The 19,282-nt window shown below is 43.0% G+C and overlaps 1 protein-coding gene across 1 annotated transcript in view; it reads left to right on the top strand.

Annotated features, from left to right (window-relative positions):
• The window catches only part of LOC115463101 (baculoviral IAP repeat-containing protein 1-like), a 93,365-nt gene extending 83,014 nt beyond the window's left edge, over positions 1-10,351 (top strand). The window contains exons 12-15 of the mRNA XM_030193313.1: positions 1,746-1,907; positions 3,957-4,043; positions 9,151-9,315; positions 9,681-10,351. Coding sequence (XP_030049173.1) covers positions 1,746-1,907; positions 3,957-4,043; positions 9,151-9,315; positions 9,681-10,045 — 779 coding nt within the window. The 3' untranslated portion in view covers positions 10,046-10,351. The remainder of the gene's footprint in view (positions 1-1,745; positions 1,908-3,956; positions 4,044-9,150; positions 9,316-9,680) is intronic.
• The last annotated feature ends 8,931 nt before the right edge of the window (positions 10,352-19,282 follow it).

Raw genomic sequence — 19,282 nt, 5'->3', positions numbered from 1 at the left:
TGTCTTCTGTTTTATGCAGTGTCTTCTTTCCAGTAGGCTTCCCTCTGCTCCCCACCCTCCCAGTCCCATCCATCTCTTGCTCCTTCCCTCTGCTCCCCACCCCTCCCAGTCCCATCCATCTTCTGTTCCTTCCCTCTGTTCACCATCCCTCCGTCCCATCCATCTCTTGCTCCTTCCCTCTGCTGTGCCTGACCTCTCCAAATCCCATCCATCTCCTGGTCCATCCCTCTGCTCCCCACCCCTCGCAGTCCCATCCATCTCTTGCTCCTTCCCTCTGCTCCCCACCCCTCCCAGTCCCATCCATCTCCTGCTCCTTCCCTCTGCTCACCTCCTTTCCCAGTCCAATCCAATTCCTGGTCCTTCCCTCTGCTCCCCACCCACCCCTCCCAGTCCCATCCATCTCTTGCTCCTTCCCACCCCTCCCAGTCCCATCCATCTCCTGCTCCTTCCCACTGCTTCCCACCCTCCCAGTCTCATCCATCTCCTGCTCCTTCCCACCCTCCCAGTCCCATCCATCTCCTGCTCCTTCCCACTGCTTCCCACCCTCCCAGTCCCATCCATCTCCTGCTCCTTCCCTCTGCTCCCCACCCCTCCCAGTACTATCCATCTTCCCTCTGCTCCCCACCCCTCCCCCCCCCCCCGCGCGAGATCCAAGATGGTGACTCCGTTTACCCCCTCTCTTCCTCCCTCCCTCCGGCGCAGGCAGCAGTCTTTTCCAGCGTTCCTGGCAGCTGTAGCGATATACACGCTGCCTTCGGTCTGCCCCGGAAGCCTTCTCTTCAAGTTCCTGTTCCCACCTATGCGGGAACAGGAACTTGAAGAGAAGGCTTCGGGGCAGAGCCAAAGGCAGCGTGTACAACGCTACCGCTGCCAGGAACGCTGGAAAAGACTGCTGCCTGCGCCGGAGGAGGGAGGGAGGAAGAGAGAGGAGTAGACGGAGACGCTCCTCTCCGTCCGCTTGGCTTCCCTGCCCTCTCTGTCTGCGTCCCGCCCGAAAGGAAATGACGTCAGAGGAAGGCGGGACGCAGATAGAGAGGGCAGGGAAGCCAATCGGACGGAGAGGAGCGCGTGCCTGCATGTGTTTTTTTTTTTTTTTAAACTTTTTTTTTTTTTTTAACTAATGGCGCGGCAGCGCCTCGCGTCGTTTGGGGGGGCACTGCCCCCCCTCGCCCCCCCCAGTCTACGCCTATGATCAGACTAGTGCTTAGGCCTTCTGCCGGCACTTTGCGGGTACATGCATACATATACACATGAGTGCTAGTATTCTAGACATGTAAATGAGGGAACCTAGATTATGGAATTGCCTTTTATGCATTTCTTCTTCCTTCCTCTTCATATCTTTCAATGCTGTGGTGCTCCTTCTCTCCAGCCATTCAGTTTTTATGCGTATGCAGTCCTCACTGTCTCATTCATGCTTTTACTCTCTTTGTTTCTGTCTTTATCCTGATCCTCTTTCTTCTCGGTTTCTGTCCATGTTTTCTCTCTCCGTCTGTGCCCTTTTCTCTCTCTGCCATGGTCTCTCTATCCCCTTTCTCCATCATTGTCTGTGCACTCTGATTTCTCTGTCCCTGCTTCCTTTCCCTTTTCCTTTTCTCTTCATCCTTTTTTGGTATATTAAAACCCATTCACCTGCTTTATAAATCTAAAACTGTGCTGTGAAAGAAAACACAGTTTACTGTGGACTAAAAGCCTATATTTTAATCTTATGTTTTCACATTTCACATCATTCTATTTATATTTTACAGTTGAATGTATTAGAAACTTCAAGAATCTCACTGTATTTCATCTGAGGTGTGATGTATTTTGTGATTTTGAACCTCTTATGGCTGCCATGACCTTATCATGCCAGCAACTGAGGGAAATCCGACTTGAATCATTTTTCAGATACAAAGAACTTTCCTTCCTTGGTAAGTAAATTAGAGAAATTCTTTTGGAAAAGTGTGGATGTAATAAAGTTGTGAATGATGTAGTAATACAAATACAGAAACTCACAGCAAAGACAGTCAGGACCCTCCAGTTCTAGCCATTTTCATTACTTATTGCAATACAGACAACCCACATTGATTTGCACTTTTACCCCTGCCTTTACAGCCCCTTCTAAAAATTCCAAATCCATACATGCTTCCATCAATTCACTTTTGAGGCTATGCCATGCATCCAGTAGTCCTTCTGTGACAAAATAAGTGCCTTATTTCTGATTCTACCCCCTGCAACTTTGCATCATAATCAAAAAATGTTTATTATGCTCTTTACAATCTTTGGCATAGCAAGGGGGGAGTGGGAGGGGCGGTCCGCCCCGGGTGTCAGCTCGGGGGAGGGCTGCTCCCTGCCAGCTCCCCCCCCCTCGGTGCATCGACACCCCCCCTCCCCAGTGCCCACCCTCCTCCGTCCAACCAGCTCCCTACCTTTAAAAAAATATCGGAATCCGAAGCGAGGAGCAGCACCTCGCGCCTGCACGTAAAAGAAATGTGCACCATCTCATCGGGCCTTCTCTCGCTCTGTCTGTCCCGCCCTCCGCTGATGCAACGTCCTATTTCCGCAAGGGCGGGACAGACAGAGCGAGAGAAGGCCCGATGAGACGGTGCACATTTCTTTTACATGCAGGTGCGAGGCGTTGCGCCTCGCTTCGGATTCCGATATTTTTTTAAAGGTAGGGAGCTGGTTGGATGGAAGACGGTGGGCACTGGGTCGGGGGGGGTGTCGATGCGCCGAGGGGGGGTATGTCATTGGGCTGCACCCGGGGGGGGGGGGGGGGTGCAACGGTGAACCACCCTGCCCCGGGTGGCAGCCCCCCTAGCTACGCCACTGCTAAGGCTGTCTGATGTTTCTGGCTCCAGTGGTGGAAAATACCTCCTTTGAGATATATTCTCAGTACTGATGATAAGAGCTACTACTGTAGAGGCAGGCATCTCTAGTATTATCGTTACTATACTTGATATACTGTATATGATCGCAACAAATCTTAAAGTTTACAAAAAAATCCCAAATAACATACAGTGTAAAAAACAAAACTTGAATACAACTCAAAAATATATTTCCATGATTTCAGCATTTAAAAGTTTAATTTGCATATCTGTTAGCACACAATTTTGTATTCCTTGCATAATTAAATTTACTGCATTTTGAGATATCTATTTTTACAGTATACGCACCTTGCATTTTAGAAAACAGCTTTCAGTTAAGTCAGTATCTCCTGGTTCCTGGTCCTCTTACAGTCACACAAAGCATTCAGTTGGTTCAGTTGAGTGTTCAAAGAAGGACTTAATCCACTTGTGACACAGTTCTGATACTTTGTTCCAGTTTATCCATATCTCCAGTTTATCCCTTAGAAAATTTTTTTGCCCATGTTGTATTCTTCAATAAATGTTTTTGGAGTATGAATAAACTTTTCTTTGTGTATGAAGTTGAACAAGAGTTTACTTTTTGCAGAATCTTATGTACAGAGAGGACAGAATATTGGATGGTGCAAAGATTTGTTACGTCTTTAGCTGGATCAAGAGCGGGTTCATAGTAGATTCACCCATACTTAATTCAGATGTAATATAAAATGACTTATGTTCTTAAGAGGAGATGTATGCATGCAATTTGATTAGGAAAGCTAGTTGCAAGCATATTTTCACCGAATCAAAGAATGCAATGGAAATATTATTCACTTCTGTGGCCCTCATTTTAATTCAATAGATTTGAACACAAGTGTTCTTTCTACAAACTCTTTATATAGTTGTATCTGTTGATTTTAATAAACATGTAGCAAGACCATTTTCACATCAGAAATAGCATAGCTACTGTGTGTTGTCTTTCAAAATCAATTACTACAACATGATTTTGGTTGGTATTTTAAAAGGTATTACAACTGCCCCAGTACTAATATTTATTAATACATCTACCAGAACTGTACTTCCTTTCTATACTGTACTGTGAAGTGTTCAGTAAAATTCTCACAATTTTCTTTCTAGTTTCAGCATTTGCACATTTTCCATCTCTCAAAGTTTTGGATCTTGAAAAACAGCATGTTGATGAAATTGAATGTTCAGAAGCTTTTGGTATGGTTTGACTGTTAACTTTTATTTCTACTTAAACAGTTTAATATGCCAGATTTTTCTTGCATAAAAAAACAAATGAATTTATATGTTCGATGCGCAGTCGAATTAGTTAACTTTCTTCTGGTTGCCTTGGGTTAGACAGTTAAGCTCTGGAACTCTTTGCCGGAGGAGGTGATAACAGTGGTTAGTGTATCTGGGTTTAAAAAAGGTTTGGAAAAATTCCTGGAGGAAAAGTCCATAGTCTGCTATTGAGACAGACATGGGAGCAACTACTTGCCCTGGGATTTGTATTATGGAGTGTTGCCACAATTTGGGTTTCTGTCAGGTACTTATGACCTGTCTTGGCCACTGTTTCGAAAACAGGATACTGGGCTAGATGGACCATTGGTCTGACCCAGTATGGCTATTCTTATGTTCTGATGTAGGCCATTTTTATGCTATCAGTAAAGAAATTAACTTAAAAGCAGCTGTGTTAAATCCTGTAAGATTACTCCTATGTCCTCTGTATAAGAAACATTTGCTGACATGTTGAAGTCTGGTTCTGCTCAATATCACATGTGGGAGGACTAATATATTAGTTACTATTTCAATTATGAATTACGTAATTCTGTTCCCTTATTTTACTTATTGAATCTCCCAATTTTGAGGATTTCTATCACATAGTAAAAGTATTCACATTCTACTGTATAAAAAATGCAATTCAAAATTAATTAAAGGAATATTTTTCACTAATTACACAAGTACTCTACACTTTCAATGTGAAAAAGCCAATTATAGAAACAGTCATAGTAATTAACAATAAACCAAAACGTCTTGCTTGCAAAAGTCTTCACACCCTTTGTCATTGCAAGCCCAACTTTTCTATTTTCAAAATTTGCGATAACAAATATGTTAAATAGAGCCAACTTATGTCCAGTTACAGTAATTGATCGGTTTTCAATACTTTTGGATGAAGAATCAATCTGTGTCTGTGGTATGAAGTGAATTTGAAGCAAAGGTCTTAAATAATATATAGCATACAAAGAGCTGCTTCACTTCAAGATAATTATTCAAAAGCACAGATTTGGGGAAGGCTATAGGAAAATTGTAATATGTTTGAATATCCCGTGGGGTGCTATGAGGTCCATCATAATAATATGGAAACAATTTGGCACCAGCAAGATACACAAGATTATTTCAAAACAACTACAGATGTCTCTGGTTCAGACTGGGGAAAACATTGACTGTTCAGCAATTTTAACATTACTCTATAAGCATGGCCTGAATGGTGTGGTGGCAAGAAGGAAGCCACCACTGAAGTAAATCCAATCATTAGGTCAATGATTTATAATGGGTGGGATTTACAATGTCAAGTCATAATATAAATACCCAGGACTAGTATCTCTTTTGAAATTTTAAGCAAGCAACAAACTCAGTTATATCAAAGACCTTGCCTGCCTCTTCATCGGTCAAGTAACTTTACAGATTTTAATGCAAGAATAACATAATTCTTTTTTGGAAAATATTTTTCAAAATTTCTTAAAATCGTGCATAAAGTGCTACTTAGCTTAAGGCTGGTTGTAGGACCAATCACCATCATGCAGCATCTTTCACCGAAGTGCTGCGTCAGGGTACGGTCCACTAAAATAAAAACACCCAGAACTTTAGAACAAAAATCTGTAATACAATCTTAAACAAAATACCGTTCCTACATTTTAATATGCTTACATAATGCCAAAGTCCTACATCCATAACTAGTCTTCCTTGTATTCAAAATGGTGGCGATGGCTGGGACGCTTTTATACCAGAAACATCACATCACCCTGCAGCCAATCACCAGCTGACTCCAAATTCAGAGGCCAATTAAAGCCCAATAAATAGATCTAAATTCTTTATTAAACTAAACAGCAGCAATTTACATTAGAGATGGCCAATTTAATTCTTGATTTAAACCCATCGGGGACAAAGTTTTCAAAGTGTAAATCCATCGCTGTTCCTTATAGTTAAAAAGTTCCACCTTTACCTCCCTCCCACCCCAACTCTATTTTATCAATTACTCTCCAATGCAAGTCAGTCAAAGCATGTTTCTGTTCTACCCAATGAAGTACCAGCAGTGCTGTAAGAACACTAGATTTTCATTCAGTCTGAACTTAATAAGACTGGATGACCTGCCAATGTATATCATGTCACAAGGACAACTAATCGCGTACACCACATTTGCACTGTCACAGGTTGTATCTGCTCTGCCACTTATAAGCTGTCCTGATTTAGGTACTCTCCAGTGAAGCCCTTCAATAGTAAGAGTGCACCATTGGCAATGGCTATACGCTAGGTGTCTAATAATCTCCCCCATAGGTTTGTTATAATCCAATTTCTTATAAGAAAGTGCTTCTGCTAACGTCCTACCTCGTCTATATGCTACAGTGGGATGAGACTGGGTGGCAGAGCCGGTGGTGGGAGGCGGGGCTAGTGCTGGGCAGACTTCTACGGTCTGTGTCCTGAAAATGGCAGATACAAATCAAGGTGAGGTATACACATAAAGTAGCACATATGAGTTTATCTTGTTGGGCAGGCTGGATGGACCGTACAGGTCTTTCTCTGCCGTCATCTACTATGGCACTGCCTATGCAGTAAGAAAGAACTGCTACTAATCCATCTTCTTGATTTTTTTACTTTATATTGAAGTAAAAGATCTCGATTTGCAAATTTAGGGGCCCTTTTACTAACGCGTGGGTAGCACATGCCAAATTGACACTACTGCATGACTGGCAGTAATTTCGAAGTTGGTGCATGCACTGTTTGCCATGGTAGAAAATATTTTTCTATTTTCTACTGTAGGGGGCGTTCCCAGCAGTAATCGGCAGAGCGGCCACATTAGTGTGTGCTACCCGATTACCACACAAGTAGCGCGTGAGCCCTTACCACTTGGTCAATGGATGGCGGTAAGTGCTCAGGCAGTGAATAGCTGTGTGCTACTTTTAATTTTAGCGCACGGCCATTTACCGCCCCACTAAAAAGAGCCCTTTTCCCCAACCACAGTAAATAAAATGGCCCTGTGTGTGCCGAATTCACACATCCAGACTTCTGCAGGCCACTTTTTACCACAGCTTAGTTAAAGGGCCTCTCAGCTCAGTTTTCTTAATTACTTTTTTTAGGGTACCCTCTTTGAAACAGACGTTTCCATAGTTGTTCAGTATGACTTTGAAAATCAGTTGAAAGAGAACAATTGCGTTTAATCCTGAGGAACTGACTTATAAGTAAACCTGCCTTCAAACTATGAGGATGAAAACTAGTATAATGGAGTGAGGTATTTGAAAACCATTCCTGGCCAGTTAAATGGTTTTAAATATCGGGGGTTAGTGCTGATGATCAGGTGCCAGCACTGAATATCTGGGTTTAATTTAGCCTTTGGCAATGAGCACTTACAGACATAGGCAGGCTGAATATTGCACCTGAAGTTTATAAAATCATGAAAGGGGTAGAACAGATAAATATGGGATGCTATTTAATCTTTCAAACAACCAAAACAAGATAACGCTCCATGAAACCAATAACCCACAGATTGAAAACGTATCATATAAAGTTTTTGTTTTATGGCAACACATAGTTAAGCTGTAGAATCTGTTACTAGAGGAAGTGGTCAAGGAGATTAACATAGCGGGGTTCAAAAGAGGTTTGGACAAGTTATTGGAGAAAGTCCATAAAAAATGTTGTTTAGGGCAGTGGTTCCTAAACCTCGTCCTAGAGGCACCCATGCCAGTCAGGATTTCAGGATATCCGCAATGAATATTCATGAGAGAGGTTTGTATGCGGTGGAGGCAGTGCATGCAAATATCTCTCATGAATATTCATTTTGGATATCCTGAAAACCTGACTGGCTGGGGTGCCTCCAGGACCAAGTTTGGGAACCACTGGTTTAGGTAGACTTGGGAAAGCCATTCCATATAGAAATACAAAAAAAACAAAACAACCACTGTACATGAACCACGTAACAACATAAATATAATATTAAATTATGTTCTTTTTAATAAATACTTACAAAACTTGAAAAGTGGAAGGAAAAGCCTCAAACCCAAGTCCAGGACCCAGAATATCCTCACAGACTTCACATGGGGTAACCTCATCGGCATAAAAACCTTCCACAAGAAAAGTTTTTCTTCTATATTTAATTCTCTCTATTTAAGGGGACTTTTACTAGCGTTTTTAGCTCCTAGTAAAAATTCACATGTTCTAAACTCTAAGATGCTCATTATCCCTAGATTCTATATAGCATGCATAAAGATCCGCGCCAAAATCCAGGCGGATTCTATAGCAACGCGTGTAACTTAATTGGCTTAACAAGATATTTAGCATTGATAACAGCACTTAACAAGCAATAATAGGCACTAATTGGCAATAATTAGAATTGACGCACACAATTCGCTGGGCATATTCTGTAATGCACCGTGTCTAACTTCTAACACGCGCAGACAAAAAGGGGCATGGTTATGGGCTGGGAAATGGGCATTTCATGGGTGTTCTGAAATTTGCACGCATAGTTATAGAATATGGCTGTCTGCACCTAAATCTATGCACAGGGATTTACACCATGTTTTCGTTGGTGTAATTGGATGCACCGGGGTATCAATTAAGCATATTCTGTATTATAGAATACGCTTAGGTGGAAATGTTTTCCATGCAGATTTTTTAGACGCTGTATATAAAATCCCCCTATATTCCTATGAGCATCTTAGCGTTTAGCTCACACTAATTTTTAGCGCAAGTGCATCTTAGTAAGAGACACCCTAAATCTTCAGCTCTTAGACTTACCAACATTAAATAAACTTTCAACAAACAGTTTAGTTTCCTTTGGAAAACTGTTGCGTATCCCTGGAAATCAGCTATGCTAAACATCTGCATTTTGGGCTCTGCCAGGTACTTATGACTCAGACTGGCCATTATAGGGACGAGAAGCTGAGCTCAATGGACCTAGGACTGGCTCAGCATGGTTTGTCTTATGTCTTTGTGTTCCTCCTAAGTCATTGTTTTTGTATTTTAACAAAGTTCATTTCCATGAAATTGGATTTCGGCTCTGGCTATACCTTGTAGTCACCTGACCAAACACTTTTGTATTTTTCTATTTATTCAGCACTTGCTTTGGGCTCTCTTGTCCATCTGGAAGAACTGAGACTTCCGCTAGGGAAAGGAATATGCCACGCAGCACATCAGATTATAGAGCAATTCCAGTATCTTTCATGCCTCAAAATATTGACATTCTCCAAATCTTTAAATGATGACACTGTACTGGAGTTAGGTGAGTTACTCAACAGTAACAGTTATGAAATTAATAATAAGTACATCTCACCCACATAAGAGAATTCATCATTCATTCTGTGTATAAATACTTACAGACTTTGGTTAATTAAAAAGATATAAATGTTACATTGACCTAAAGGCTGTGGGCAAATAGCCACATGCCTTAAGCTTGTGCGCAGTTTAAACATTATCATATGACTAGTTTACCATCCATTAGAACAACACCCAATTTGGGGCCTGACTGTAATTTTTAATGAAGCCAGAACACACTGTTTTCTAACCAGCAACAGATGAAGATGATGATATAAATTGTTCAATTAGTCTGTGGAAAATTAATGAGAGATACTATTTTTTCTATTCAAGCCAGAACAGCCAAAAAAGGGTATTTTCAAAATCTTCAAAGCCTGAGTCTCACGTTAAATAATGATGTCACGGAACCTGGGTGGATAAACTTCTTTGACTCTCTGGACAACTTGCCAAACCTGGCAGAGCTGGAAATCGGTAAAATCTACACTCATCAAATCAAATGCCATGCAACAACGGTGGCAACCTTTGTCCGGTGCATTTCCAGGCTGCCCAGCCTTGTGAGTGTTGGCATGCATGGTTGGCTGTTTGATGAAGATGATATCAAAATGTTTAATGCCATGAAAGAACAGCATCCACAGTCAAAGCGCTTAACAATTTTCTGGCAGTGGCGTTTGCCATTTGCACCTATATTACTTCAATAGATGGAGTAGCAAAACATTCCCAAGGAAAATGAACTATTTTTCCTTTGCTTTTGCAATTTCTAGTTCTCTAGACCTAATGAGAACTGTCCATCCCAATCACTGTTACCGTAGATACCTTTAACACTGCCTTGTAACACTGCATCATCTAATGCTGTTTGAGAAGATCTGTGATATAACGTAAGATTACTAATTAATCTCTACAATCCAAATACTTAGCAGAAACCCCCATTTTCAAGTCATGTCAAACTTGGAAAACATAGAATCAGAGAAAAATGAAGGCAGAAAAAGATCGTATGACCTATCCAGTTTGCCCATCCATGCCATCTACTCTCCCTTTCAGGGCCGTGCCTAGGGTCTCTGGCGCCCCCCTGCAGCCTATCAGTTGGCGCCCCCCCCTGCAGACTATCAGTTGGCGGCGGCGGCAGCGCTCCCCCCCCCCCCCCCCGTGAAAATGATCACTCACCACTTGCCACACTGACAGGAATTGTCAGCAATATTCTTAGAAATTGCTATACATTGCAAAATAAGATAGCAGATGTAAATTCTCAAAGTGGACATATTCCAAACACTAAAATGAAAATAAAATGATTTTTTTTCTACCTTTGTTGTCTGGTGACTTTCTTTTTCTGATCATGCTGGCCCAGTATCTGATTCTGCTGCTATCTGTCCTCTTAACTCTGTTTCCAGGGCTTCCTTTCCATTTATTTCTTTCCTTTCCTCCTTTCTTCTTCATTTCTGGTCCTCAGCTTCTGCCTATTTTCTTCATCCATGTGCAGTTTTTCTCCTCTCTTCCTTTTCCCTCATTTCATCTCCTTCATCTCTCTTCCCTCCCCTCTATGTCCAGCAATTTCTCCTCTCTCCCTGAGCCCTGCCCTCCCAATCCATGCCCATCCATGCTCCTCTGTCCCCTGCCCCCTCCATTCATCCTTTTCCAGCAATTCCCCTCTGTCCCTGAGCCCTGCCCTCCCAATCCATGCCCATCCATGCTCCTCTGTCCCCTGCCCCCTCCATTCATCCCTATCCAGCAATTCCCCTCTCTCCCTGAGCCCTGCCCTCCCAATCCATGCCCATCCATGCTCCTCTGTCCCCTGCCCCCTCCATACATCCTTTTCCAGCAATTCCCCTCTCTCCCTGAGCCCTGCCCTCCCAATCCATGCTCCTTTGTCCCCTGCCCCCTCCATTCTTCCATTTCCAGCAATTCCCCTCTCTCCCTGAGCCCTGCCATCCCAATCCATGCCCATCCATGCTCCTCTGTCCCCTGCCCCCTCCATTCATCCCTTTCCAGCAATTCCCCTCTTTCCCTGAGCCCTGCCCTCCCAATCCATGCCCATCCATGCTCCTCTGTCACCTGCCCCCTCCATTCATCCTTATCCAGCAATTCCCCTCTCTCCCTGAGCCCTGCCCTGCAATCCATATCCATCCATGCCCATCTGTCCCCTCCATTCATCCCTATCCAGCAATTCCCCTCTCCCTGCCCTCCCAGTCCATGCCCATCCATGCTCCTCTGTCCCCTGCCCCCTCCATTCATCCTTTTCCAGCAATTCCCCTCTCTCCCTTCCATGACCCCCCTCGCATCCATGCTCCTCTCTCTCCCATGTCCCAGCCTGGCCCGCCCTCTTCTCCCCCCCCCCCACTTCGCATCCATGCCCCCCCCCTTCGCATCCTTGCTGTCGTTTCTCCCCTGCCCTCCCGCTCCCATTGTTCAACTGCCCACCCTCTTCTCTTCCCCCAACATTCCTTTTCTTTTTAAATTTACCTCCGTGGCGGTGGTTCCGGCAGCGCAGCGTCAGGGAAGGAGGCGGCGCTCCCGACGTCTAGCCTTCCCTTCGCTGTGTTCCGCCTTCTTCTGACGTCATCATTGACGTCAGAAGAAGGCAGAACACAGCGAAGGGAAGGCTAGAGACGTCGGGAGCGCCGCCTCCTTCCCTGACGCTGCGCTGCCGGAACCGCCGCCACGGAGGTAAATTTAAAAAGAAAAAAAAAGAAAAGGGATGTTGGGGGAGGGCGAGCGAGATGAGCATGGTGCGGCGGCGCCCCTCAGAGGGAAGCGCCCCCCTGCCATGCTTACCTCGCTTACCGGGTTAGCACGGCCCTGCTCTCTTTTACTCCCTTAGAGATCCTGTGTACTTGTCCCTAGCTGTCTTAAATTCAGATAAAGTTTTCATCTCCAGCACCTCCACTGGGAGGCTGTTCCACGAATTCACCACCCTTTCCGTCAAGAAGTATTTCCTCAGGTTACTTCTGAGTCTGTCCCCTTTCACTTTCATCCTATGACCCTTCATTCCAACGCAGCCACTGGAACTCACAATGGAATGGCATACCCGAAGGAAGTCTAGCGGCATCATTCCTCTGTAATATCTCAATAAATGACAACCAGCCAACCATCCAGGCACATGTAGCTTCCATTAACAACCTAACAATGGTGATCAAAGTAGGAGACCATCCAAATTGAATGTACTTTGTAGATGGATTAGGTGCATTAATCTACTTGAACCAAATATAATAAGACACAGATAAGCCTTTTCTGTCTGCACAGTCATCATTCAAATAAAGAACAAAGCATCAACTGAAATGGTGTAAACCTATATCATTGCATAAATCCATTGCATACTGGAGTGATTCTAGACTGAACAGTTTCCTTCTAGATCCACATAGAAAAACTATATAAATGGTATTAGCGGACTATAAGAAAACTGTAACTGTAAAAATAAGGGCAAATCCTGTAACATTATCCATAAACTTGCAGATTCAAAGTAGAAACTTTACCCAGTATGCCCTAATCAATATAATTTTCAGGATATCCATAATGAATATGCATGAGATAGATTTGCATGCACTAACTCCACTTTATGCAGATTTACATCCCATGTATATTGTGGTGTATAGGACACCCTCCTGGTGTCCCTGTTGTCTTTTCCATACCTGATTGCCACTATGAAACCTCAAATACTATTTGACAGGGAAAGAGTTTACCCTGGTAACTGATCATGTGCCCATTAAATGCATGCAGAGTATTGAGTTTAAACTTCTGTTATTGGTGTCAGGGTATTGTTCCCTTGGCTCTAGTGCACTGTTTGCAGTCCTACTGTCCTCCTAGGGTGTTGCGGTCTCAAGACCTGAATTTGCTGGTTGTTTCTTCATTTCATCAGGTGCGTTTGGAAGAAATTTGTAGCTGGGTTTTTCTCGTTGCTGGCCCTTGTTGATGGAATTCTTTACCTTTGGCCATGTACCAGCTCGTATCTATATCCCAGTTCAAGAAGTAGTTAAAAACTTGGTTGTTTTGTAAGGCATTTGGCGATGGGTGGGTTTTGAGTTTTTCTGGGTCTTTGCTGCATATGTGTTTTTTGTACTGTTTGTTCATTTTATGAGTGTTTTATTGTATCTCGCCTAGATGGTTGGATAGGCGGGTTATAAAGGTACTAAATAAATAAGTAAAGCGAGGCTGGAAAGGGGGAACTGTGGCCCAGTCCTCACCGGAAAAAGACTGTCACGAGAAAGAGAGTATCTTGCTTGAAGGGGGTTAGAGGAGCAACTGCCTGAACAAATAGAGTTTGTTGAGGATGGAGAACGGTTTCTAAAGGAGGAAAATATGGGAATTTCTGTTGAATAACCCAAAACTTTATTTCAGCCATGTGGATTTGCAGAGACTGTTCCTGACACTCATAGCCCGGAAGGTGGGGTCAGGTTAGTTAGAATACCTGGTTAGTAGGAGGAGGGCTAAAGACACAGCTCTCATCTGTGTATTTAAAACAGTCATTCTCAAACTAGAGAAAATGTATGCACTGTTCTGACCTTGAACTGAAAGTTTATTGCTGGAAGGAATTTTAAACCCTTGTGTTTGAGTGAATCTTTTTGGTGGCAAAGCCTAGTGAAAGCAGTGAGTGCTGTGCTTAATATTGAACTTGTTGTTATGAACTTTGGGGGGGGGGGGTTCTTTTGACCCCCGAGCCAACCTGATGTAAGGAGTTGAGCTGTGTTTTGGGACTCATGAGTAAGTGCTGCAAAACTGCACTTGGTTCTTGGGCAAGGGAAGGTGCCATGGAGATGGGGCTTGATGATTTCCCAAGAACTCTGTGCACTTGGATTATTGAAACTTGATTTTTTTTTTCATTAAAAGCCTTCATGTTTTGGGACTTGGTAGCTTTGCGAGTACCAAACTGGAGAGTAGGATCTGGATTTGTGGGGGGGGGGTTTCTTCAATGTGGAGTGCAAGAGCAACTAGACCAGGTGACCCAGACTGCACCATTTCCCTGTGTGACATAACAATGTTTGTTATGGGTATCCTGAAAATCTAACTGGCTATGGAGTAATTGAGAACAGAGTTAAAACCTCTGTCTGATGTTGCTTTAGTGCTAAATCCTGTTTTCTAATATAGGAATAATTACAGCTGCCAAGTCATCACAGGCTGCTGCAAACCAGCTAATCTCTTGCTATAGTAGCAAGAAGTTGTGCTTAACCAGAGAGCAAACCACAAACAAAAGACTGAAGACATATTCTATAGAATTACACAATGGGAAAATCAGGTCTGAAGTCACACGGGAACTTCCTCATGGCAACAGAACAATTAACACCACAACAGTGGAGGAGTGGCCTAGTGGTTAGAGCACTCCAGAGGTGGCCAGTTCAAATCCCACTGCTGCTCCTTGTGATCTTGGGCTACTCACTTAACCCTCCATTGCCTCAGATACAAACTTTGACTGTGAGCCCTCCTGGGACAGAGAAATATCCAGAGTACCTGAATGTAATTCACCTTGAGCTACTCCTGAAAAAGGTGTGAGCAAAATCTAAATAAATAAAACAAACCGCAAGTGGTAGTCTGTGAAATGAGCAAGCACAATTTGGAGATCTTGGCACTAAGGTTAGCAAGATTATTGGAGTGACTAAGCTGCTTCCTGTAGGAGCAGAGGAGGAATGGGCCTCCTGTACCCAAGCTGACACACAAAATAGTGATCCTCAATGAGACCTGTGGCAAAAGTAGACCATGAAGAACCTACTGAACTGCCTATTGTTAAGGTTTGCTCCTGCACAATGTATGATCTTAAAAAGCCAACTCTCAAATGCTGCTGGATGCAACAAGAAATAGACAAGCATTAATACAGTAGCTTTGATCAGTCTTCTTTAATGTTGTTTTATTTTGATTATATTGAATTGATGTTAATAATAAAGATTAGGCAATTTCTGTGATTCATTTAAGGGTAAGGGGATTTGATGTACTGCCTTTCTGTGGTACAATCAAAGCAGTTTACAATTTTATGATAATGCAGGTATTTTCTGTCTCTAGTGTGCTCACAATCTAAGTATTGTACCTGGGGCAATGGAGGGTTAAATGACTTGCCCAGAGTCACAAAGAGGTGCAGTGGGAATCAAACTCAGTTCCCCAGGTTCTCAACACACTGCACTAACTTCTAGGCTATTCCTCTAGTGGAATATTTACAATGGGTATTTTGATGAACTTTCTCATTGGAGGATAATCAGTTTCAGTAGTGATCATTACAAAATGTGCCTGTAGTATGGCTGGCCCAAGGGTCTCTGATGCCCATGGTGAACCTTCAGCTGTGTGCTCTCCTGCCAGAGTGGCCGAAGACCCTACTCCCCACCCCAAGCAGCTCAAGGCCCTCCCCTCTCCCCAGGGTGACTCAAAACCCTCTTGCCCCTCAACCTTACTCCTTAATCCTGCATCTCTGCTTCCCCTCCCTACCCCCAGTGGCAAAGATCTTCCCTTGCTCCCACTAGATTGCCAGTATCTACCTCTTCCCTTCCCAGAGTCCTGCCTTGCCTGCTTCCACTGCCACAATCTAAACTCTTCCCAGGCCGAGACTGCTGAAACTCAGCACAGGGTGGGGCCTTTAGTAAAGGCCCACAGTGAAGTGCTAAGAATAGCTTTAAGGTGCTCTTCTCCTGCCATATGGGAGCAGCATCACTGCCCCCCCCAAAAGAAATTCTGCCACCCTGTTGAACTTAAACATGTGTTTATCCAACTGTTTACTTCTGTTTCATTTTTTAGTTTATTGTGACTTCAGCCACCTTGTATAAATGTAGATTTAAGAAACTAAATTAATTGTGGTTTGTCTTTGATTTAGTGTAACATGAGGGAGGTGGCAGGCAGTTTTACCACTTCATAGCTATGTGGTATTGATAAGATACCCCAAAAGTTTGTTCAGTAGGCAGAAGGACCCAATTCTCTTTCAGCCAAATTATGTAAACAACTCAAAGAATATGTTGCCCCTAAATTAGTTGAACTTTTTATTAAGATTGCAGTAGTACAGCATATTGCAGCTACCTTTTATGAAGCCTCCATCTCAATTATTCCTAAGGAATGAAAAAATCCAACTTACTGTGCTAATTATGGACCAGTCTCTTTACTGAATGCGTATTATAACATTTTTACTAAGGTTTTAAGCACTAGAATTGAGAATTATGGTGCCCTTTGCATTTATCTTTTGGAGGGGGCATCAGGGGGTGTAGAGTAGGCGTGCCTGTGCTAAACAGCGCACCCACATTAGTGCGCACTAATCCCCCGGGGTCTATAAATGGCAATCTGCACACATAGCCAATTTGTGTGTGCAATTTAATTGTTTAACAAGCTAATCAGTGCTGATAATTGGCCGCTGTGACACTAAGCGAGGGTTGAAGGTGGGCCTTTAAATGACACAGCTGGACAAGGTTGTAAAATTAAGATAAGCACTTTATTAATCCAAAATTGAGGTCTGTTACTTCACAGGGTCAGGAAAACAAAGGTGAAAGTCTCTTAGGTTCAAATGAAAAAGTCGTAACATGGGCCTGTGGCTGACAGGGCCCAAACCACAGTCTGTATATTTCCCCTCTTTCTCTCTCTCAGGGTTGTCAACCCTGGTCTGGCCCCAGCCAGACCTGAACAAGGTTTTACAAATTATCCAAATGAAAGTTTGGCTTACCTCAGCTAGGTCCTAGTAGCTAGACATAGGAGGAGGTGAATGCATATGCTGGGAATCCACTTCCTCTTTTCCTGGGCCTTCTTAACTCCACTCTGGCCCTGCCTTTTATACTTCCTAGTTCTGACTCCACCCCTCCTGTCTCACTTCCTCCCTGGGTGGGGTTAAGGGCTTTAAGGTGGCTCGCAGTATCTGAGGGAACCTTAAGGGTAAGGAGCAATGTTCTGTGTACCCCCTCACAGCCGCTAGCAAGTAATTATCAGCACTAATTGGCACTTGTTATGATTTACGCGCACAACTTTCTAAGCATATTCTGTAAAGTGGTGCATGTAAATTCTAATGTGCGGATCACAAAAGGGGGTGTGGCCATGGGAGTGGCATGGGCGGGTCGTGGGTGTTCCTAAAAATTACGTGCACTGTTACAGAAATATGCCTGATCCGCCCCTAAATAAGATGTGGGCGTTTACACCAGGTTTTAGTTGGTATAAATGACTGCTACCACTGAAAAAGGTGTGAGTAAAAATCTAAATAGATATGATATCCAAATCTGATTTTGGATGTTTTGCAAGAAATATCCAAAAAATCCAATGCCAAACATGGCCATTTTTGAACCAGAAAAATGTCTATTTTTTTGGTTCAAAATCATCCTATTTTAGACATTTTTGTGCCCAGTGCTTCTTTACATAAGTATTGCCATACTGGGACAGACTGAAGGTCCATCAAGCCTAGCATCCTGTTTCCAATAGTGGCCAATCCAGGTCACAAGTACCTGGCAAGATCCCAAAACAATACAATACATTTTATGCTGCTTATTCTAGAAATAAGCACTGGATTTTCCCCAAGTCCATTTTAATAATGGTCTATAGACTTTTCCTTTAGGAAGCCATCCAAACCTTTTTTTAAACCCCACTAAGCTAACTGCTTTTTACTACATTCTCTGGCAATGAATTCCAGAGTTTAATTACACGGTGAGTGAAGAAATATTTTCTCAGATTCATTTTAAATTTACTACTTTCTAGCTTGATTGCGTGCCCCCTAGTCCTAGTTTTTTGGGAAACAGTAAACAAGCGAGTCACATCTACCCGTTCCACTCCACTCATTATTTTATAGACTTCTATCATATCTCTCCTCAGCCATATTTTCTCCAATCTGAAGAGCCCTAGCCACTTTAGCCTTTCCTCATAGGGAAGTTGCCCCATCCCCTTTACCATTCTCTGTACCTTTTCTAATTCCACTATGTCTTTTTTGAGATTGATTCTTTATGGGCTATTTTCAAAAAATGTCCAAGGGAAAAACACACAAAAGCAAGCCTTTGGGATGTCTGGTTGCCAGCAGTCTTACTAGACTGGTCACACAGACATTCCAGCAGAGCAGTAGGGCAGCCTAGGGGGCATCGCAGTGAACTTCACATAAAAGATCCCAGGTAGGCATCATAACCCCATTCTATTGGATGATGAGCCCTCTAGGAATAGCAAAATATGTACTGTGCCCAACTGTACACCACTAGAATAGCCCTTATTCCTGCAGGGGTCACCTTTTGTGATTTTTGGGGTGCTCCTACTTTCTGTCAAATGTACCAGTTAGTGGGATATGGGCCTGTGTCCCCTTCTGTACAGTCCACTGCACCGACCACTAGGCTGCTCCAGGAACCTGTTTGCTGCTGTAAGAGGAATGGTCATTATATCTACGGCTGTCATTTTGGGCCCCTTTTAAAAAGGTGCACTAGCATTTTTAGCGCATGTGTTAAATATGCGTGTGCTGAACTCTAGTGACACCCATATATTCCTATGGGCATCACTAGCATTTAGCATGCACTAAAAATGCTAACGTGCCTTTGTAATAGACCCCCTTAGTCTGGGATGTACTATAACTTTCACCTATTGAAACAGGTCCAGCCAAAATTGTCTTATTTTTTGCTCTGGATATTTTTACAATGTTCCATTATTGTAGAAAGATGTCCAAATCATAAGCCCATCCTATTTCCCCCCCCCCCCCCAAAGCATGCCTCCAAGTTTTCAAGTTCAAGTTTTATTAGGAATTTGTTAACCTGCCTATCAGGAGTGTTGTCTAGGCGGTTTATATACTATAGTTTACATTCAAGGTTCAACAAACAAATCTCTGACAGTACACGAAATAAAAGAAAAGGGGACAGAACTACAAAGTATATAGGAAAGAGCGGGGGCAAAAGGGAGTGGGAAAATACATATCATGTAGTCGTGGATGGTGTCTCTCCAAAGCTAATGTATTAAGGCTTCGGAGCTCATTAAAAGTTAGGAGAATGTGTCCAAAATAGAAAGGTTTTAAGTTTGGCATTGAATTACTACTA

This window comes from Microcaecilia unicolor, chromosome 2 (assembly GCF_901765095.1).
Source record: "Microcaecilia unicolor chromosome 2, aMicUni1.1, whole genome shotgun sequence".
Lineage (NCBI taxonomy): Eukaryota > Metazoa > Chordata > Amphibia > Gymnophiona > Siphonopidae > Microcaecilia > Microcaecilia unicolor.
This window is presented reverse-complemented; position numbering and strand designations above follow the sequence as displayed.